Below are 19,060 nucleotides of genomic sequence, written 5' to 3' on the forward strand. Positions count from 1 at the left end.
CTCCCCCCTCCGAACCATCGGCTACTGTAGCCCCTCCCCCCTCCGAACCATCGGCTGCTGTAGCCCCTCCGAACCATCGGCTGCTGTAGCCCCTCCCCCCTCCGAACCATTGGCTACTGGCTACAGTGTGTCTATTAAAAATCAGCCGTTTCCAGCTACAATATTCATTTACAACATGAACAATGTCTACCCTGTATTTCTAATCAATTTGATGTTATTTTAACGTACAAAAAATTTGCTTTTCATTCAAGAACAAGGACATTTCTAAGTGACCCCAAACTTTTGAACGGTAGGGTATGTCTGGAGCTGTTTTCTTCATTTCCTCTTGGTTTACCGGAGATTCTGATTCTGTTCCTCAATTATTATTATTTTCTCTCTTCCTTGAACCGGTTCCAACCCCTGCTTACAACTCTCCAACCCTCTCAGATCTAGACTAGTACCCAGGATGTAGGGACTGTTTCTCTCAGATCTAGACTAGTACCCAGGATGTAGGGACTGTTTCTCTCAGATCTAGACTAGTACCCAGGATGTAGGGACTGTTTCTCTCAGATCTAGACTAGTACCCAGGATGTAGGGACTGTTCCTCTCAGATCTAGACCAGTACCCAGGATGTAGGGACTGTTTCTCTCAGATCTGGACTAGTACCCAGGATGTAGGGACTGTTTCTCTCAGATCTAGACTAGTACCCAGGATGTAGGGACTGTTTCTCTCAGATCTAGACTAGTAACCAGGATGTAGGGACTGTTTCTCTCAGATCTAGACTAGTACCCAGGATGTAGGGACTGTTCCTCTCAGATCTAGACTAGTAACCAGGATGTAGGGACTGTTTCTCTCAGATCTAGACCAGTAACCAGGATGTAGGGACTGCTTGTTAACTCCTCTCCCCCCCTGCAGAATATCAAGGTGTCCAGTGGTGACATGAGAAGTCCCATGTATCCGTTGTACAGGGAGCTGGAGTTTCTACAGGTTTGTGCCCAAAAAATAATACTTTGAAATGCCTTTTTTTAAGCATCCCACTGTTAGCCTGTTTTAAACCTACACTGCAATGATGTAGGTTGGGGTCAATTCCATTTAAATTCCAGTCAATTCAGGAAGTAAACTGACAAGGAGGAAATTCAAATAGGAATTTCGGGTTACTTTCTGAATTTTAAATGGAGTTGACCCCAACCGTGTTCACACCGTTCAGTCTGATTTAACTAGACTATCACACTATAAACCTCATGTATTAAAGCCTGTTGAACTGTTCAGTCTGGTTTAACTAGACTATCACACTATAAACCTAATGTATTAAAGCCTGTTGAACACACTGTTCAGTCTGGTTTAACTAGACTATCACACTATAAACCTCATGTATTAAAGCCTGTTGAACTGTTCAGTCTGCTTTAACTAGACTATCACACTATAAACCTAATGTATTAAAGCCTGTTGAACACACCGTTCAGTCTAGTTTAACTAGACTATCACACTATAAACCTAATGTATTAAAGCCTGTTGAACACACCGTTCAGTCTGGTTTAACTAGACTATCACACTATAAACCTAATGTATTAAAGCCTGTTGAACTGTTCAGTCTGGTTTAACTAGACTATCACACTATAAACCTAATGTATTAAAGCTTGTTGAACACACCGTTCAGTCTAGTTTAACTAGACTATCACACTATAAACCTAATGTATTAAAGCCTGTTGAACACACCATTCAGTCTGGTTTAACTAGACTATCACACTATAAACCTAATGTATTAAAGCCTGTTGAACTGTTCAGTCTGGTTTAACTAGACTATCACACTATAAACCTAATGTATTAAAGCCTGTTGTGGTTGTCAGATCCTGGCTGATGGTCTGAGGACAGGAGAGACGGAGTGGATGGAACCTGTGGAGACGAGGTCTGCTGTGCAGTTGACAAGGGAATACCTGGATGGTAGGATGCTTACCATTTTGTACTTTTCAGTCATTTAAGCATATCCAAAAATTTTAAGCAAATATTTTATTAGAAAAACAACTTTTCACAACTATATGAAATTAGTTGCTTTTTAACCACTCTGAAATAAACATGTTTTTAAAAATATTTATACAGTGGGGCAAAAAAGTATTTAGTCAGCCACCAATTGTGCAAGTTCTCCCACTTAAAAAGATGAGAGAGGCCTGTAATTTTCCTCATAGGTACACTTCAACTATGACAGACAAAATGAGGGGGAAAAATCCAGAAAATCACATTGTAGGATTTTTAATGAATTTATTTGCAAATTATGGTGGAAAATAAACTTTTGTTATTGACCAAATACTTATCTCAATACTTTGTTATATACCCTTCGTTGGCAATGACAGAGGTCAAACGTTTTCTGTAACCACTCTTTTAACCACTCTGAAATAAACTAAATATATATATATATATATATAATAATCTTTATTGTCTGTCGCTCACTCCTTCTCCTTTTCAGAACTGCAGAACACTGTGAAGAGTCTGCAGGATCAGTCGACCAAAGAGGTGTGATCCTCTCCAAGGAATTATGTACAAGAATCAAATGATCATGGTGTTTGTATGTGGCTACTATGAAAATGACCTGTGAGTGTGATCCGGGGTGTATTCATTCTGCCGACTTCTGTTGAAAAACATTTCTTAAATCAGAAGCAAACAGAACGAAAACGGGGATAAACATACCTGAATTTGTCCAATAGAAACTCTCATTTGCAACTGTTGGGACTAATGATTACACCCTAGATCAGCTAGATGCAGGCCAGAGGGTGCAAGGAGGTATTGAATGTGTCTCTCTCTGTCACCTTGATTACTCAAAATCCTCTCGACCTGTTGCACCTACTAGGTTGAAGCAACCTCATGATGGGTACAGGGAACATTCTAGTATCATGTAGTATCCTAAACCTATCGATGTTACGTTGAACTGGGTGAATGGAATATGAATGACAGTCATCCAATATGCTCTAATAGAAATAAGGCCGTGCTCATTAAAATATATATAACGTCCCCCTTATCTTAAACGGTACCGACCGCCACTGTGTTATGGGTATGCTTGTAGTCGTTAAGGACTGGGGAGTTTTTCAGGATAAAAAAGAAACGGAGCTAAGCACAGGCATATCCTAGAGGAAAACCTGGTTCAGTCTGCTTTGCACCAGAGACTGGAAGATTTAATTCACCTTTCAGCAGGACAATAACCCGAAAATACAAAGCCAAATCTACACTGGAGTTGCTCACCAAGAAGACGGTGAATGTTCCTGAGAGGCCGAGTTACAGTTTTGACTTAAATCTGCTTGAAAATCTATGACAAGACCTGAAAATGGTTAAATACTTTTATAATCAAGATATTAGTCTTTTTCATTTTTAAAATGTTTCCATGGATTTTTTACAAATGTTAGAATTTGTCTTCCGCTATGACATCAAAGTATTTTGTGTAGATCGTTGACAGAAAATGACAATTAAATCTATTTTAATCCAACTTTACAACACAACAACATGTCAAAGGGGTGTGAATATTGTATCATTTAAAACTGAAACAACAAAAAAACTTGAACAATTGAAATGTGTCATCATAATGCTTTATCTGATTGGTCATGATCCCTCCCAGGCAGTGAAGGTGAAGACTGAGACGGGAACATCCGAGATATTCAACTCTCTGATGGAGAGAGGAGACCTGGACTTCATAGAACAGCTCTGGGTTCGCATGAGGAACAGTGAGTAGAGTTTTTAGTACATTTCAGTTATAGTAGAAATTTCAAAGCACTTTGGAGGTTGTTGTGTGAACAATAGAAAGCTATTCAGTTCCTTATTTACATTTTGTAAATGTAAATAAATTCAAATTCCTATTAAAAACTTGGATGTGGAATCTAGATAAATTTTTAGCTGTTTTTAATTCATCACTACTTTTCCCATCACAGGCGTGACTTCCTATCAAGATGTCGGAGACTGTCTGAAAATGGTCATCAAAGCTTTACAGTATGGTGACATTAAACCATGGGTAAGTATCGTCCTCAGATCATATCAAGAACATCAGAGACTGTCTGAAACTGATCGTCAAAGCTCTCGACCCGCTCCATTTACAGCCCCCGCCGATGTGAACGGGGCCGTGCTCGGCCCTGCGTTTTCCTTTAGTCCACGATCAGCTCCTTTTGTCTTGCTGACGTTGATGGAGAGGTTGTTGTCCTGGCACCACACTGCCAGGTCTCTAACCTCCTCCCTATAGGCTGTCTCATCGTTGAGGGAGAGGTTGTTGTCCTGGCACCACACTGCCAGGTCTCTAACCTCCTCCCTATAGGCTGTCTCATCGTCGTGTTGTCTCCAAACTTAATGATGGTGTTGGAGTCGTGCCCGGCCACACAGTCGTTGGTGAACAGGGAGTACAGGAGGGGACTAAGCATGCACCCCTGAGGGGCCCCCACGTTGAGGATCAGCATGGCGGATGTGTTGTTGCCTCCCCTCACCACCTGGGGGGGGGCGGCCTGTCAGGAAGTCCCAGGGTCCTTAGCTTAGTGATGAGCTTGGAGGGTACTATGGTGTTGAACGCTGAGCTGTAATCAATTAACAACTTTTTAACATAGGTGTTCCTCTTGTCCAGGTGGGAAAGGGCAGTGTGAAGTAGGGTAGCAGGGGCGGCAGGGTAGCCTAGTGGTTAGAGCGTTGGACTAGTAACCGAAAGGTTGCAAGTTCAAATCCCCGAGCTGACAAGGTACAAATCTGTCGTTCTGCCCCTGAACAGGCAGTTAACCCACTGTTCCGAGGCCGTCATTGAAAATAAGAATTTGTTCTTAACTGACTTGACTAGTTAAATAAAGGTAAAAAAAAAAAAAAAAAAGTACAATAGAGATTGCGTCATCAGTGAATCTGTTGGGGCGGTATGCGAATTGGAGTGGGTCCAGTGTGTCTGGGATGATGATGTTGATGTGAGCAACGACCAGCCTTTCAAGCCTTTCAAGCATTTCATGGCTACAGATGTGATTGGTACGGGGTGATAATCATTTAGACAGGTTACCTTGGCGTTCTTAGGCACAGGGACTATGGTGGTCTGCTTGAAACATGTAGGTATTACAGATTGTGTCAGGGAGACGTTGAAAATATCAGTGGAGACACTTGCCAGCTGGTCAGCGCATGATGGTAATCCATCCATTGTGAATGTTAACCTTTTTTTAAAGGTCTTACTCACATCGGCTACGGAGAGCGTGATCACACAGTCGTCCTGAACAACTGGTGCTCTCATGCATGGTTCAGTAAATTTAGCTCGTCTAGTTGACTCGCTGCTGGGTTTCTCTTTGTAATCCGTGATAGTTTGCAAGTCCTGCCACATCCGAAGAGCGTCAGAGCTGGTGTAGTAGGATTTGATGTTAGTCCTGTATTGAAGCTTTGCCTGTTTTGATGGTTAGTCTGAGGGATTTATTGTTAGTCTGGATTAGTGTTCCGCTCCTTGAAAGCGGCAGCTCTAGCCTTTTCGTTTAGTGTGGATGCTGCCTGTAATCCATGGCTTCTGGTTGGGGTATGTACGTACAGTCACTGTAGGGACAATGTCATCGATGCCCTTATTAATGAAGCCAGCGACTGATGTGGTGTACTCTTCATTGCCATCGGATGAATCTCAGAACATATTCCAGTCTGTGCTAGCGAAACAGTCCTGTAGCGTAGCATCTGCTTCATCTGACCACTTCCGCATTGTGCGCGTCACTGGTACTTCCTGTTTGAGTTTGTGCTTGTAAGTAGGAATCCGTAAGATAACGTTATGGTCAGATTTGCCAAATCGAGGGCGGGGGAGAGCTTTATATGCAATTCTGTGTTTGGAGTAAAGGTGATATAGAGGGTTTTTTTCCGCCTCTAAATCCACAGAAATGATGTCAAACGGATTTCAGTTTCCCGGCATTAAAATCATCGGCCACTAGGCGAGCCGCCTCTGGATGAGCATTTTCTTGTTTGTTTATGGTGCGATACAGCTCGTTGAGGCTGGAATTAGTGCCAGCATCGGTTTGTTGTGGTAAATAAGAAAGCTACGGGAAAAATATTGATCAACTCTCTTTTTATAACTGCTCTCCTGATTTTTGTAGATTCACAGAGACAGCAGTAGCTCCCTCAGTAAGCTGATCCTTCAGTCTTACCACCATCAGATGGATCACGTCTCTCTCACAGGTCTCACACCTGTTCACATGCTGCTGGAGATGGGCCTAGACAAGATGAGGAAGGACTACATCAACTACCTCATAGGTAACACACACACACACACACACACTGCTCTGTGATCCAAAGGTCTGTAGGTTCGAATCCCGAATACCTATAGATTGTGGTTGTTCAGTTAAAAGTGAAACGGTGTACTATTCTCCATGACGCCACGGAGAATGATACTGGTGCTCACCGACAGGACTTAACAAGTTATTGGGATCCCTGTGCGATGGTTCCATACAAAATGCCATCTAAATCTTATCTTACAGTATTTTAAGTTGATTTTTACCGTATTTTAAGTTGATTTTACAGTATTTTCAGTTGATTTTACAGTTCATGTTTTCTTCTCCTCAGGTCAAGAACTGACCACACTAAACCACCTGGTGAGAGGTTTATATTACTTTATTCAGAAAGTCATCTCAAACATTAAAAAAATAATTTAAAGCTAGAATCCTTATTGAAACAATAACAAAATGGACACCCCGTCTTTTTGTTTTGGTAAAAAGCTTTAGGGATGGGCCTGGAGGACTGACCATCCATGATATCAACAGTATTGTTTTAATCCTGTTATGAGACTATACAGGACTGACCATCCATGATATCAACATTATAGTTATAACCATGTTATGAGGCTATACAGGACTGACCATCCATGATATCAACATTATAGTTATAACCATGTTATGAGACTATACAGGACTGACCGTCCATGATATCAACATTATAGTTATAACCATGTTATGAGGCTATACAGGACTGACCATCCATGATATCAACATTATAGTTATAACCATGTTATGAGGCTATACAGTATTTGTTTATATTATTTACAAACATTCGTCTCAGATAAGCTTATATCTTGTCTTCTGTTGGGGTTGAACCAAAGAGTTTATAAACCCAGAGGCGCGACATCGCGAAACTTCCCGGGAACGTTTGTGAAACAGACCAGGCCGGCGTTTGAGAAGTTAGTGAGATAAATCTAAACACTTTTTTCCTTAGTTGTTAATTTTCTAATTCTTAAAACGCTGTGCCTAGATTCAAAGCCGATGTCTTAAGTAGTTAAAAAATCTAATCAAATTTGATTGGTTTAGCAGATGTTATTGAGGCTGTAGCAAAATGCTTGTTTAACTTGTTACTACTCCAACTTTGTGAAAGTGGAAAAACGGACACGTTTTACAGTTGTTGTTTTTTTGTCAAAAACAATGTTATATCGGCAGCCTGCTCGTCCACAGTTCAACGCGAGATGCCCGTTAGACCCGACGACGTGTTTCCGCCCGTGTGCTTAGCTAGCCATCGTCTCGCCATGACATCGCCATGGCAACAAGTGTGATCGGACATGTCTATTGGAGAAGCAGTTTCAGCCTGTCTTCATCATACTGTATTGTCTTTGGTTGAACTAACCTCGTGAAGTGTTGGATAAAGTTACAATTCTTCAAGAATCAATGTGTATATGTTAATAATTTATAAGTCTAAAAATGGCTGCAGCAACTAAGGATTCTACCTTATTTTATTTTTTTTAATTATGAAGATGTTACCGTTGAGATTTTCAACTGTTCTGTCGTCCAATAGAGTTACTACCTGAGTACAGTGGAGGATCTTCAGGAACAGGTGATCAGGTTGAGGAAACTGCACCACCTGCTGGAGATCATGGTGACGTGCAGCACCTTCCTGGGCCTGCCGTACGACAGACTCTTCCTCCTCACACAGTAAGACCTGCTCGCCTGTCTGTCGGCCAGGTTAGCCTAGCGGTTAAGAGCGTTGGGCCAGTAACCCCGAATTGGTCGCTGGTTCGAATCCCCACGAGCCTACTAGGAGAAAATGCTTATGTGTCCTTGAGCAAGGCACTTCATCCTAATTGCTCTGGATAAGGTTAAATTATCATTTATTTTTAAGACAAGTCCAAACTCCCTGTGTTTGTCCATTTCCTTACATTTGATGTGTAAAAGAACACAACCTCTTTTCAACATTTTTTTAACCTCTCTGTAACGTTGTATAGATGTTGATCAGCTGTTTACTGACCTGGGTATATTAAAGCTGTTTCCCTCCCCCCTGTGCTTCCTAGGTTGTGTTTGCAGTACTACAAGACATGTCCCTATGACGAGGACCACGAGTTCAAACTGCAGATCAAACCTGCCCTGATCAGCCACTTCTACCAGAAGTATGCCCACAGACCGCTGCTCCTCATTAGTCAAAATGTGTCTTTTCATAAGGTTGTAGAAATTCCCGTAACTTTCCCAAAATTCCCAGATTTTCCAGAAATCTCATTTTTAGAAGATTTTAAAGAAGGAAATGACAGTCATTGGTCAACCCTGGGGTGCCTGTATAGTCATTGGTCAACCCTGGGGTGCCTGTATAGTCATTGGTCAACCCTGGGGTGCCTGTATAGTCATTGGTCAACCCTGGGGTGCCTGTATAGTCATTGGTCAACCCTGTGGTGCCTGTATAGTCATTGGTCAACCCTGTGGTGCCTGTAACAGTCATTGGTCAACCCTGTGGTACCTGTACAGTCATTGGTCAACCCTGTAGTACCTGTACAGTCATTGGTCAACCCTGTGGTACCTGTACAGTCATTGGTCAACCCTGTGGTGCCTGTATAGTCATTGGTCAACCCTGTGGTGCCTGTACAGTCATTGGTCAACCCTGGGGTGCCTGTATAGTCATTGGTCAACCCTGTGGTGCCTGCACCTGTACAGTCATTGGTCTAAAATGTCCTGCCGGAATAATAATGTTTTTACTATTCAGTTTAAACGTATTGCTGACTAGTATGTTTATTGGTTTACTGGTTTCCTGATCATGTAGTAATAGTAAAGCAGGCGGTGTCCTGGGGGTGTCCTGGGGGTGTCCTGGGTTACTAATGTACCCAGCTACTCTTCCTGGGGGTGTCCTGGGGGTGTCCAGGGTTACTAATGTACCAAATGTATTTATTATGGATCCCCATTAGTTCCTGTTGCCAAGCCAGCAGCTACTCTTCCTGGGGTTTATTATGGATCCCCATTAGTTCCTGTTGCCAAGGCAGCAGCTACTCTTCCTGGGGTTTATTATGGATCCCCATTAGTTCCTGTTGCCAAGGCAGCAGCTACTCTTCCTGGGGTTTATTATGGATCCCCATTAGTTCCTGCCAAGGCAGCAGCTACTCTTCCTGGAGTTTATTATGGATCCCCATTAGTTCCTGTTGCCAAGGCAGCAGCTACTCTTCCTGGGGTTTATTATGGATCCCCATTAGTTCCTGTTGCCAAGGCAGCAGCTACTCTTTCTGGGGTTTATTATGGATCCCCATTAGTTCCTGTTGCCAAGGCAGCAGCTACTCTTCCTGGGGTTTATTATGGATCCCCATTAGTTCCTGTTGCCAAGGCAGCAGCTACTCTTCCTGGGGTTTATTATGGATCCCCATTAGTTCCTGCCAAGACAGCAGCTACTCTTCCTGGGGTTTATTATGGATCCCCATTAGTTCCTGTTGCCAAGGCAGCAGCTACTCTTCCTGGGGTTTATTATGGATCCCCATTAGTTCCTGTTGCCAAGGCAGCAGCTACTCTTCCTGGGGTTTATTATGGATCCCCATTAGTTCCTGTTGCCAAGGCAGCAGCTACTCTTCCTGGGGTTTATTATGGATCCCCATTAGTTCCTGTTGCCAAGGCAGCAGCTACTCTTCCTGGGGTTTATTATGGATCCCCATTAGTTCCTGCCAAGGCAGCAGCTACTCTTCCTGGGGTTTATTATGGATCCCCATTAGTTCCTGCCAAGGCAGCAGCTACTCTTCCTGGGGTTTATTATGGATCCCCATTAGTTCCTGCCAAGGCAGCAGCTACTCTTCCTGGTGTTTATTATGGACCCCCATTAGTTCCTGCCAAGGCAGCAGCTACTCTTCCTGGGGTTTATTATGGATCCCCATTAGTTCCTGCCAAGGCAGCAGCTACTCTTCCTGGGGTTTATTATGGATCCCCATTAGTTCCTGCCAAGGCAGCAGCTACTCTTCCTGGGGTTTATTATGGATCCCCATTAGTTCCTGCCAAGGCAGCAGCTACTCTTCCTGGGGTTTATTATGGATCCCCATTAGTTCCTGTCAAGGCAGCAGCTACTTGTATTGTACTATATGCTGTTCCCCCAGAGAGCAGGCGGTGTCCTGGGGTGTGGAGGTGTCTAGCGGTAATGGCCCCAGAGAGGTGAAGACGTCCTGGCTGCTGAGTGACAAGCCCCTGGTGGAACACATCATCTTTGAAACAGGTGAAATACTACCCCCCCCCCCCCATGTTATGCTCCAGTCATATATCATCAAAGGTCCTCAGTGTCTTCCACTAGCACATGGAGTAGCCAGCCAAGTAGAGACGGTAGCCGGCCAAGTAGAAACGGTAGCCGGCCAGGTAGAAACGGTAGCCGGCCAGGTAGAAACAGTAGAAACGGTAGCCGGCCAGGTAGAAACGGTAGCCGGCCAAGTAGAAACGGCGGCCGGCCAGGTGGAAACGGCAGCCGGCCAGGTGGAGACGGCGGCCGGCCAGGTGGAGACGGCGGCCGGCCAGGTGGAGACGGCGGCCGGCCAGGTGGAGACGGCGGCCGGCCAGGTGTGTCCTGGAACAAGCTCTATTTTGGTGGCCTCTGGTGTATTCTAATGCTAGATAGTTACTGGTTGAAAATACAATCAGGACACTGATCATATTTTTTTGTAAACCCGTTTACAGTGTTAGTTTCATCTGCTGTTGTATAATATGATATAAAACCCAGGGAAACCCATCATTCTGACTGCTTTGGGACCTTTTAAAGAATCCTTTACGAGTCTGCTGACTTCTGTAGGCTTCAAGCTTCCATTTTAAGAGGCATTTTGTCAGCCATCTATAATACAGGTATGATTGAAGAATGTAGCAGATGTTAAACAATTTACAATGGTCCTTTGATCAATTCTGAACATAAAAAATGTAAAAATCTGTGTTACCAGAACAAAGTTCCTCGTTACACACACGTGTCATCATCAATGCGACGTTCTACCTTCTGCACAGACACACCCCCTTTTTCTCCATTCTCAAGATAGAAGGGAACGGTCACGTCAGCCAGCGAGAATTGGAACCTCTGCGATTCTAGAACTTGGACGATGCCATTTTGGAACGTGACGCAACGCGAGCAGTAGGAAAGATTTCGTTGATTTTTCGAAAGGAACCACTCGCTCAATGGCTGACGGAAATGCCCGATGGCTTTATTGTTAGGTTCTGAATATCAGAGTAAGAAATTGACGGACACTATGAAAGCCCCCAACAAAGTTTATTCGTCCCAAAGGATCGAACAGCTGAACAGACAAAGACATGGTTCCACCCCGTGGTAGTATGTATTTATACCCCAATTTGAGGTGGAATCGCCTCCTTTTCTCTAAACATTACATCTTTGTTGCTAGGCAGGAAATTGAGTCTCACACGGGTAATAAACTGTTCCTTCTCCCTTAATGTGACCTGATCTGACTTTCGGCCCCCTTTCCTCACTAAACCACATCTCTCAACCCTTATCAGTACCTTGCCGAGATGTGATTGTCTTTCCTTCACTCAGTACATATTCAACATTCATTGACACCCCCCCCCCCCCCCCCCCAACATATACCTTCCTCCTACAGATACCCATTAGCTTCTGGTCTGGATACCCATTAGCTTCTGGTCTGGATACCCATTAACTTCTGGTGTGGATACCCATTAACATCTGGTGTGGATACCCATTAACTTCTGGTGTGGATACCCATTAACTTCTGGTGTGGATACCCATTAGCTTCTGGTCTGGATACCCATTAGCTTCTGGTCTGGATACCCATTAACTTCTGGTGTGGATACCCATTAACATCTGGTGTGGATACCCATTAACTTCTGGTGTGGATACCCATTAACTTCTGGTGTGGATACCCATTAACTTCTGGTGTGGATACCCATTAACTTCTGGTGTGGATACCCATTAACTTCTGGTGTGTAAACCCATTAACTTCTGGTGTGGATACCCATTAACTTCTGGTGTGTAAACCCATTAACTTCTGGTGTGGATACCCATTAACTTCTGGTGTGGATACCCATTAACTTCTGGTGTGTAAACCCATTAACTTCTGGTGTGGATACCCATTAACTTCTGGTGTGTAAACCCATTAACTTCTGGTGTGGATACCCATTAACTTCTGGTGTGTAAACCCATTAACTTCTGGTGTGTAAACCCATTAACTTCTGGTGAAAAACCCTAGACTACGGCACGCCTCATGTCTCGAGTATAACTGATGATTTAACAATATTTAAAAAGTTTAGAAATCTGAACCCATCACTGTAGTGTAACAAGGTCGTTAGTCTCCACATCCCCACAGTCTTGTTGACAGATGCTGCTACTACCATTTTATGTTACGTGCGTCTGTCCGTGAGATGTTAACTCATGTATGGATTATGGAATAAGCGCTTGGAGATTTCTGTAAATGAAACGCACTTTTAGAAGTTAAATTATTGTTAACCTCTGCTTATAATTGTATTTTCCGTGATGCCATCTTTTGTTGTAACTCGTTTCTTATCATGTATAATACCTTAGGAAAGTTCTCACATCCCTTTTTTTCTAAATGTGTTACAGCCTGAATTTAAAATGGATTAAATTGAGATATTGTACCCTGATCTACACACAATACCCCATATTCTTTTTACAAATGTATGGAAAAAATGAAATGTCTTGAGTCAATAAGTATTCAACCCCTTTGTTATGACAAGACTAAACAAGTTCAGGAGTAAACATTTGCTTAACAAGTCACACAATAAGTTGCACGGACTCACTCTGTGTGCAATAAGTGTTTAACATGATTTTTTTATGACTACCTCATCTCTGTACCCCACACATACAATTATCTGTAAGGTCCCTCAGTTGAGAAGTGAATTTCAAACACAGATTCAACCATAAAGACCAAGGAGGTTTTCCAATGCCTCGCAAAGAAGGGCACCGATTGGTAGATGGGTAAAAAAAAATAATAAAAAAAAAGCAGACATTGAATATCCGTTTGAGCATTGTTTAGTTATTAATTACACTTTGGATGGTGTATCAATACACCCAGTCACTACAAAGATACAGGCATCCTTCCTAACTCAGTTGCCGGAGAGGAAGGAAACCGCTCAGGGAATTCACCATGAGGCCAATGGTGACTTTAAAACATTTACAGAGTTTAAAGGCTGCGATGGGAGAAAACTGAGGATGGATCAACAACATTGTAGTTACTCCACAACACTAACCTAAATGACAGAGTGAAAGGAAGGAAGCCTTTACATAATAAAATTATTCCAAAACATGCAAGGACGACAGAGTTTTGTCAGGATAAAAAAAGAAACGGAATCGACCTAAGCACAGACAAAATCCTAGAGGATATCCTGGTTGTCGGTTTTCCAACAAACTGGGAGACAAATTCACCTTTTCAGCAGGACAAGAACCAAAAACACAAGGCCAAATCTACGCCGGAGTACCAAGATGACATTGGACGTTCCTGAGTGGCCTAGTTATAGATTTGAGTTAAATCGGCTTGAAAAATCGATAGCAAAACTTAAACGTGTCTGTCTAGCATTGATCAACAACCAACTTGACAGCTTGTAGAATTTTAAAAAAAGAATAATGGGCAAATATTGTACAATCCAGGTGTGGAAAGCTCTTAGAGACTCACCCAGAAAGACTCATAGCTGTTATCACTGCCAAAGGTGATTCTACAAAGTATTGACACAGGGGTGGGAATACTTTATGTAAATTTATATATTTCTGTATTACATTTTCAATACATATGAAAAAAAATTATCTAAAAACATGTTTTCACTTTGTCATTATTGGGTATTGTGATGTCATAATGGGGTATTGTGATGTCATAATGGGGTATTGTGTGTAGATGGATGAGAATTCAATTTGAATACATTTTGAATTCAGGCTGTAACACAACAACATGTGGACTAAGTCGAGGGGTTTGAATACTTTCTGAAGGCACTTTTATTTTCAGATTTTTGTTGTTGTTGTGAAGCAAGGCTCCCCTTGCGAAAGATGGGTTTTCCCTGTGAAGTCTTCCGTTTTGCAAATGAAGGTTAAATGTGTTGCAGACTTCCATAATGAGATGACGGTGAATGGTGACGGCGAAGAGGCTGCCTATTTCACCACCATGGTGTGTTGCAGCCTGGTCAACTTTGCTGCTTAGATCCAGTAAGTCAAACATCGCTACAGACATGAAAGTATGTTATTTGTTTTTTTTACATTTTATTTTTAATTTTGTTTTTTTGTTTAAAAAAAAAAAAACACAATTTGAAGGGTTTCTAAATGAAAATATCCCATCCATGTCGCTACTCTTATGTCCCCGCTGTGTGTGAACATGTCAACATGCATTACCTTGAAGTCTCAACTGAATCAGTTGAGGGAATGGTCTGGACAATAAGATAAATTATTATGGATAAAGCAAACGGCTTAATTCACTTCACATCAAACTTTAATTTCTTTCATTAATCTGGTTGAGAAGTTGGAATTGCTAGGTCCATGGGGTTATACAAAGCATGTGTGTAGTAGTTGTGAGTAGTAGTTGTGTGTAGTAGTTGTGAGTAGTAGTTGTGAGTAGTAGTTGTGTGTAGTAGTACTAGTTGTGAGTAGTAGTTGTGTGTAGTAGTACTAGTTGTGAGTAGTAGTTGTGTGTAGTAGTACTAGTTGTGAGTAGTAGTTGTGTGTAGTAGTACTAGTTGTGAGTAGTAGTTGTGTGTAGTAGTACTAGTTGTGAGTAGTAGTTGTGTGTAGTAGTACTAGTTGTGAGTAGTAGTTGTGTGTAGTAGTACTAGTTGTGAGTAGTAGTTGTGTGTAGTAGTAGTTGTGTGTAGTAGTACTAGTTGTGTGTAGTAGTAGTACTAGTTGTGTGTAGTAGTACTAGTTGTGAGTAGTAGTAGTACTAGTTGTGTGTAGTAGTTGTGTGTAGTAGTACTAGTTGTGAGTAGTAGTTGTGTGTAGTAGTACTAGTTGTGAGTAGTAGTTGTGTGTAGTAGTACTCGTTGTGAGTAGTAGTTGTGTGTAGTAGTACTAGTTGTGTGTAGTAGTACTAGTTGTGTGTAGTAGTACTAGTTGTGTGTAGTAGTAGTAGTTGTGTGTAGTAGTAGTTGTGTGTAGTAGTACTAGTTGTGTGTAGTAGTAGTACTAGTTGTGTGTAGTAGTACTAGTTGTGTGGTAGTAGTACTAGTTGTGTGTAGTAGTAGTACTAGTTGTGTGTAGTAGTACTAGTTGTGAGTAGTAGTAGTACTAGTTGTGTGTAGTAGTTGTGTGTAGTAGTATATCTAGTGGTGTGTAGTAGTAGTATATCTAGGTGTGTGTAGTAGTATATCTAGTTGTGTGTAGTAGTATATCTAGTTGTGTGTAGTAGTATATCTAGGTGTGTAGTAGTAGTAGTATATCTAGGTGTGTAGTAGTAGTAGTATATCTAGGTGTGTAGTAGTAGTATATCTAGTGGTGTGTAGTAGTATATCTAGTGGTGTGTAGTAGTATATCTAGGTGTGTAGTAGTAGTATATCTAGGTGTGTAGTAGTAGTATATCTAGGTGTGTAGTAGTAGTATATCTAGGTGTGTAGTAGTAGTAGTATATCTAGGTGTGTAGTAGTAGTAGTATATCTAGGTGTGTAGTAGTAGTATATCTAGTGGTGTGTAGTAGTATATCTAGGTGTGTAGTAGTAGTATATCTAGGTGTGTAGTAGTAGTATATCTAGGTGTGTAGTAGTAGTATATCTAGGTGTGTAGTAGTAGTATATCTAGGTGTGTAGTAGTAGTATATCTAGGTGTGTAGTAGTAGTATATCTAGGTGTGTAGTAGTAGTATATCTAGGTGTGTAGTAGTAGTATATCTAGGTGTGTAGTAGTAGTATATCTAGGTGTGTAGTAGTAGTATATCTAGTGGTGTGTAGTAGTAGTATATCTAGTGGTGTGTAGTAGTAGTATATCTAGGTGTGTAGTAGTAGTATATCTTGGTGTGTAGTAGTATATCTAGGTGTGTAGTAGTAGTATATCTAGGTGTGTAGTAGTAGTATATCTAGGTGTGTAGTAGTAGTATATCTAGGTGTGTAGTAGTAGTAGTATATCTAGGTGTGTAGTAGTAGTAGTATATCTAGGTGTGTAGTAGTAGTAGTATATCTAGGTGTGTAGTAGTAGTAGTATATCTAGGTGTGTAGTAGTATATCTAGGTGTGTAGTAGTATATCTAGTGGTGTGTAGTAGTAGTATATCTAGGTGTGTAGTAGTAGTATATCTAGTGGTGTGTAGTAGTATATCTAGTGGTGTGTAGTAGTATATCTAGTGGTGTGTAGTAGTAGTATATCTAGTGGTGTGTAGTAGTAGTATATCTAGGTGTGTAGTAGTAGTATATCTAGGTGTGTAGTAGTAGTATATCTAGGTGTGTAGTAGTAGTATATCTAGGTGTGTAGTAGTATATCTAGGTGTGTAGTAGTAGTATATCTAGTGGTGTGTAGTAGTAGTATATCTAGTGGTGTGTAGTAGTAGTATATCTAGTGGTGTGTAGTAGTAGTATATCGTGGTGTGTGTAATAGTAGTATATCTAGGTGTGTGTAATAGTAGTATATCTAGGTGTGTAGTAGTAGTATATCTAGGTGTGTAGTAGTAGTATATCTAGGTGTGTAGTAGTAGTATATCTAGGTGTGTAGTAGTAGTAGTATATCTAGGTGTGTAGTAGTAGTAGTATATCTAGGTGTGTAGTAGTAGTAGTATATCTAGGTGTGTAGTAGTAGTAGTATATCTAGGTGTGTAGTAGTAGTAGTATATCTAGGTGTGTAGTAGTAGTAGTATATCTAGGTGTGTAGTAGTAGTATATCTAGGTGTGTAGTAGTAGTATATCTAGTGGTGTAGTAGTAGTATAGTAGTAGTATATCTAGTGGTGTAGTAGTAGTATATCTAGTGGTGTGTAGTAGTATATCTAGTGGTGTGTAGTAGTAGTATATCTAGTGGTGTGTAGTAGTAGTATATCTAGTGGTGTGTAGTAGTATATCTAGTGGTGTGTAGTAGTAGTATATCTAGTGGTGTGTAGTAGTAGTATATCTAGGTGTGTAGTAGTAGTATATCTAGGTGTGTAGTAGTAGTATATCTAGGTGTGTAGTAGTAGTATATCTAGGTGTGTAGTAGTATATCTAGGTGTGTAGTAGTAGTATATCTAGTGGTGTGTAGTAGTAGTATATCTAGTGGTGTGTAGTAGTAGTATATCTAGTGGTGTGTAGTAGTAGTATATCGTGGTGTGTGTAATAGTAGTATATCGTGGTGTGTGTAATAGTAGTATATCGTGGTGTGTGTAATAGTAGTATATCTAGGTGTGTAGTAGTAGTATATCTAGGTGTGTAGTAGTAGTATATCTAGGTGTGTAGTAGTAGTATATCTAGGTGTGTAGTAGTAGTAGTATATCTAGGTGTGTAGTAGTAGTAGTATATCTAGGTGTGTAGTAGTAGTAGTATATCTAGGTGTGTAGTAGTAGTAGTATATCTAGGTGTGTAGTAGTAGTAGTATATCTAGGTGTGTAGTAGTAGTAGTATATCTAGGTGTGTAGTAGTAGTAGTATATCTAGGTGTGTAGTAGTAGTAGTATATCTAGGTGTGTAGTAGTAGTATATCTAGTGGTGTAGTAGTAGTATATCTAGTGGTGTAGTAGTAGTATATCTAGTGGTGTGTAGTAGTATATCTAGTGGTGTGTAGTAGTATATCTAGTGGTGTGTAGTAGTATATCTAGTGGTGTGTAGTAGTATATCTAGTGGTGTGTAGTAGTAGTATATCTAGTGGTGTGTAGTAGTAGTATATCTAGTGGTGTGTAGTAGTAGTATATCTAGTGGTGTGTAGTAGTAGTATATCTAGTGGTGTGTAGTAGTAGTATATCTAGTGGTGTGTAGTAGTAGTATATCTAGGTGTGTAGTAGTAGTATATCTAGGTGTGTAGTAGTAGTATATCTAGGTGTGTAGTAGTAGTATATCTAGGTGTGTAGTAGTATATCTAGTGGTGTGTAGTAGTATATCTAGTGGTGTGTAGTAGTAGTAGTATATCTAGTGGTGTGTAGTAGTATATCTAGTGGTGTGTAGTAGTATATCTAGGTGTGTAGTAGTAGTATATCTAGGTGTGTAGTAGTAGTATATCTAGTGGTATATCTAGTGGTGTGTAGTAGTATATCTAGTGGTGTGTAGAAGTAGTATATCTAGGTGTGTAGTAGTAGTATATCTAGGTGTGTAGTAGTATATCTAGTGGTGTGTAGTAGTATATCTAGGTGTGTAGTAGTAGTATATCTAGTGGTGTGTAGTAGTAGTATATCTAGTGGTGTGTAGTAGTAGTATATCTAGGTGTGTAGTAGTAGTATATCTAGGTGTGTAGTAGTAGTATATCTAGGTGTGTAGTAGTAGTATATCTAGGTGTGTAGTAGTAGTAGTAGTAGTATATCTAGGTGTGTAGTAGTAGTAGTAGTAGTATATCTAGGTGTGTAGTAGTAGTAGTAGTAGTATATCTAGGTGTGTAGTAGTAGTATATCTAGGTGTGTAGTAGTAGTATATCTAGGTGTGTAGTAGTAGTATATCTAGGTGTGTAGTAGTATATCTAGGTGTGTAGTAGTAGTAGTAGTATATCTAGGTGTGTAGTAGTAGTAGTAGTATATCTAGGTGTGTAGTAGTATATCTAGGTGTGTAGTAGTATTAGTATATCTAGGTGTGTAGTAGTAGTAGTATATCTAGGTGTGTAGTAGTAGTATATCTAGGTGTGTAGTAGTAGTAGTAGTATATCTAGGTGTGTAGTAGTAGTAGTAGTATATCTAGGTGTGTAGTAGTATATCTAGGTGTGTAGTAGTATATCTAGGTGTGTAGTAGTAGTAGTATATCTAGGTGTGTAGTAGTAGTAGTATATCTAGGTGTGTAGTAGTAGTAGTATATCTAGGTGTGTAGTAGTAGTAGTAGTAGTA

The 19,060-nt window shown here is 40.8% G+C and overlaps 1 protein-coding gene and 1 non-coding gene across 2 annotated transcripts in view; both read left to right on the forward strand.

Annotated features, from left to right (window-relative positions):
- zwilch (zwilch kinetochore protein) overlaps positions 1 to 19,060 on the forward strand; it is a 43,492-nt gene that overhangs the window by 20,213 nt on the left and 4,219 nt on the right. Inside the window, exons 7-17 of the mRNA XM_071404455.1 lie at positions 895 to 966; positions 1,827 to 1,920; positions 2,441 to 2,487; positions 3,581 to 3,686; positions 3,891 to 3,970; positions 6,039 to 6,195; positions 6,505 to 6,533; positions 7,720 to 7,856; positions 8,213 to 8,308; positions 10,256 to 10,371; positions 14,208 to 14,307. Of these exons, the coding sequence (XP_071260556.1) occupies positions 895 to 966; positions 1,827 to 1,920; positions 2,441 to 2,487; positions 3,581 to 3,686; positions 3,891 to 3,970; positions 6,039 to 6,195; positions 6,505 to 6,533; positions 7,720 to 7,856; positions 8,213 to 8,308; positions 10,256 to 10,371; positions 14,208 to 14,302 (1,029 nt within the window). The 3' untranslated portion in view covers positions 14,303 to 14,307. The remainder of the gene's footprint in view (positions 1 to 894; positions 967 to 1,826; positions 1,921 to 2,440; positions 2,488 to 3,580; positions 3,687 to 3,890; positions 3,971 to 6,038; positions 6,196 to 6,504; positions 6,534 to 7,719; positions 7,857 to 8,212; positions 8,309 to 10,255; positions 10,372 to 14,207; positions 14,308 to 19,060) is intronic.
- Positions 6,272 to 6,394, forward strand: LOC139579926 (small Cajal body-specific RNA 14). The gene has a single exon (XR_011675932.1). It is a non-coding gene; the product is annotated as a small Cajal body-specific RNA 14 (non-coding RNA).

This window comes from Salvelinus alpinus, chromosome 6, assembly GCF_045679555.1.
Source record: "Salvelinus alpinus chromosome 6, SLU_Salpinus.1, whole genome shotgun sequence".
Classification (NCBI taxonomy): Eukaryota; Metazoa; Chordata; class Actinopteri; order Salmoniformes; family Salmonidae; genus Salvelinus; species Salvelinus alpinus.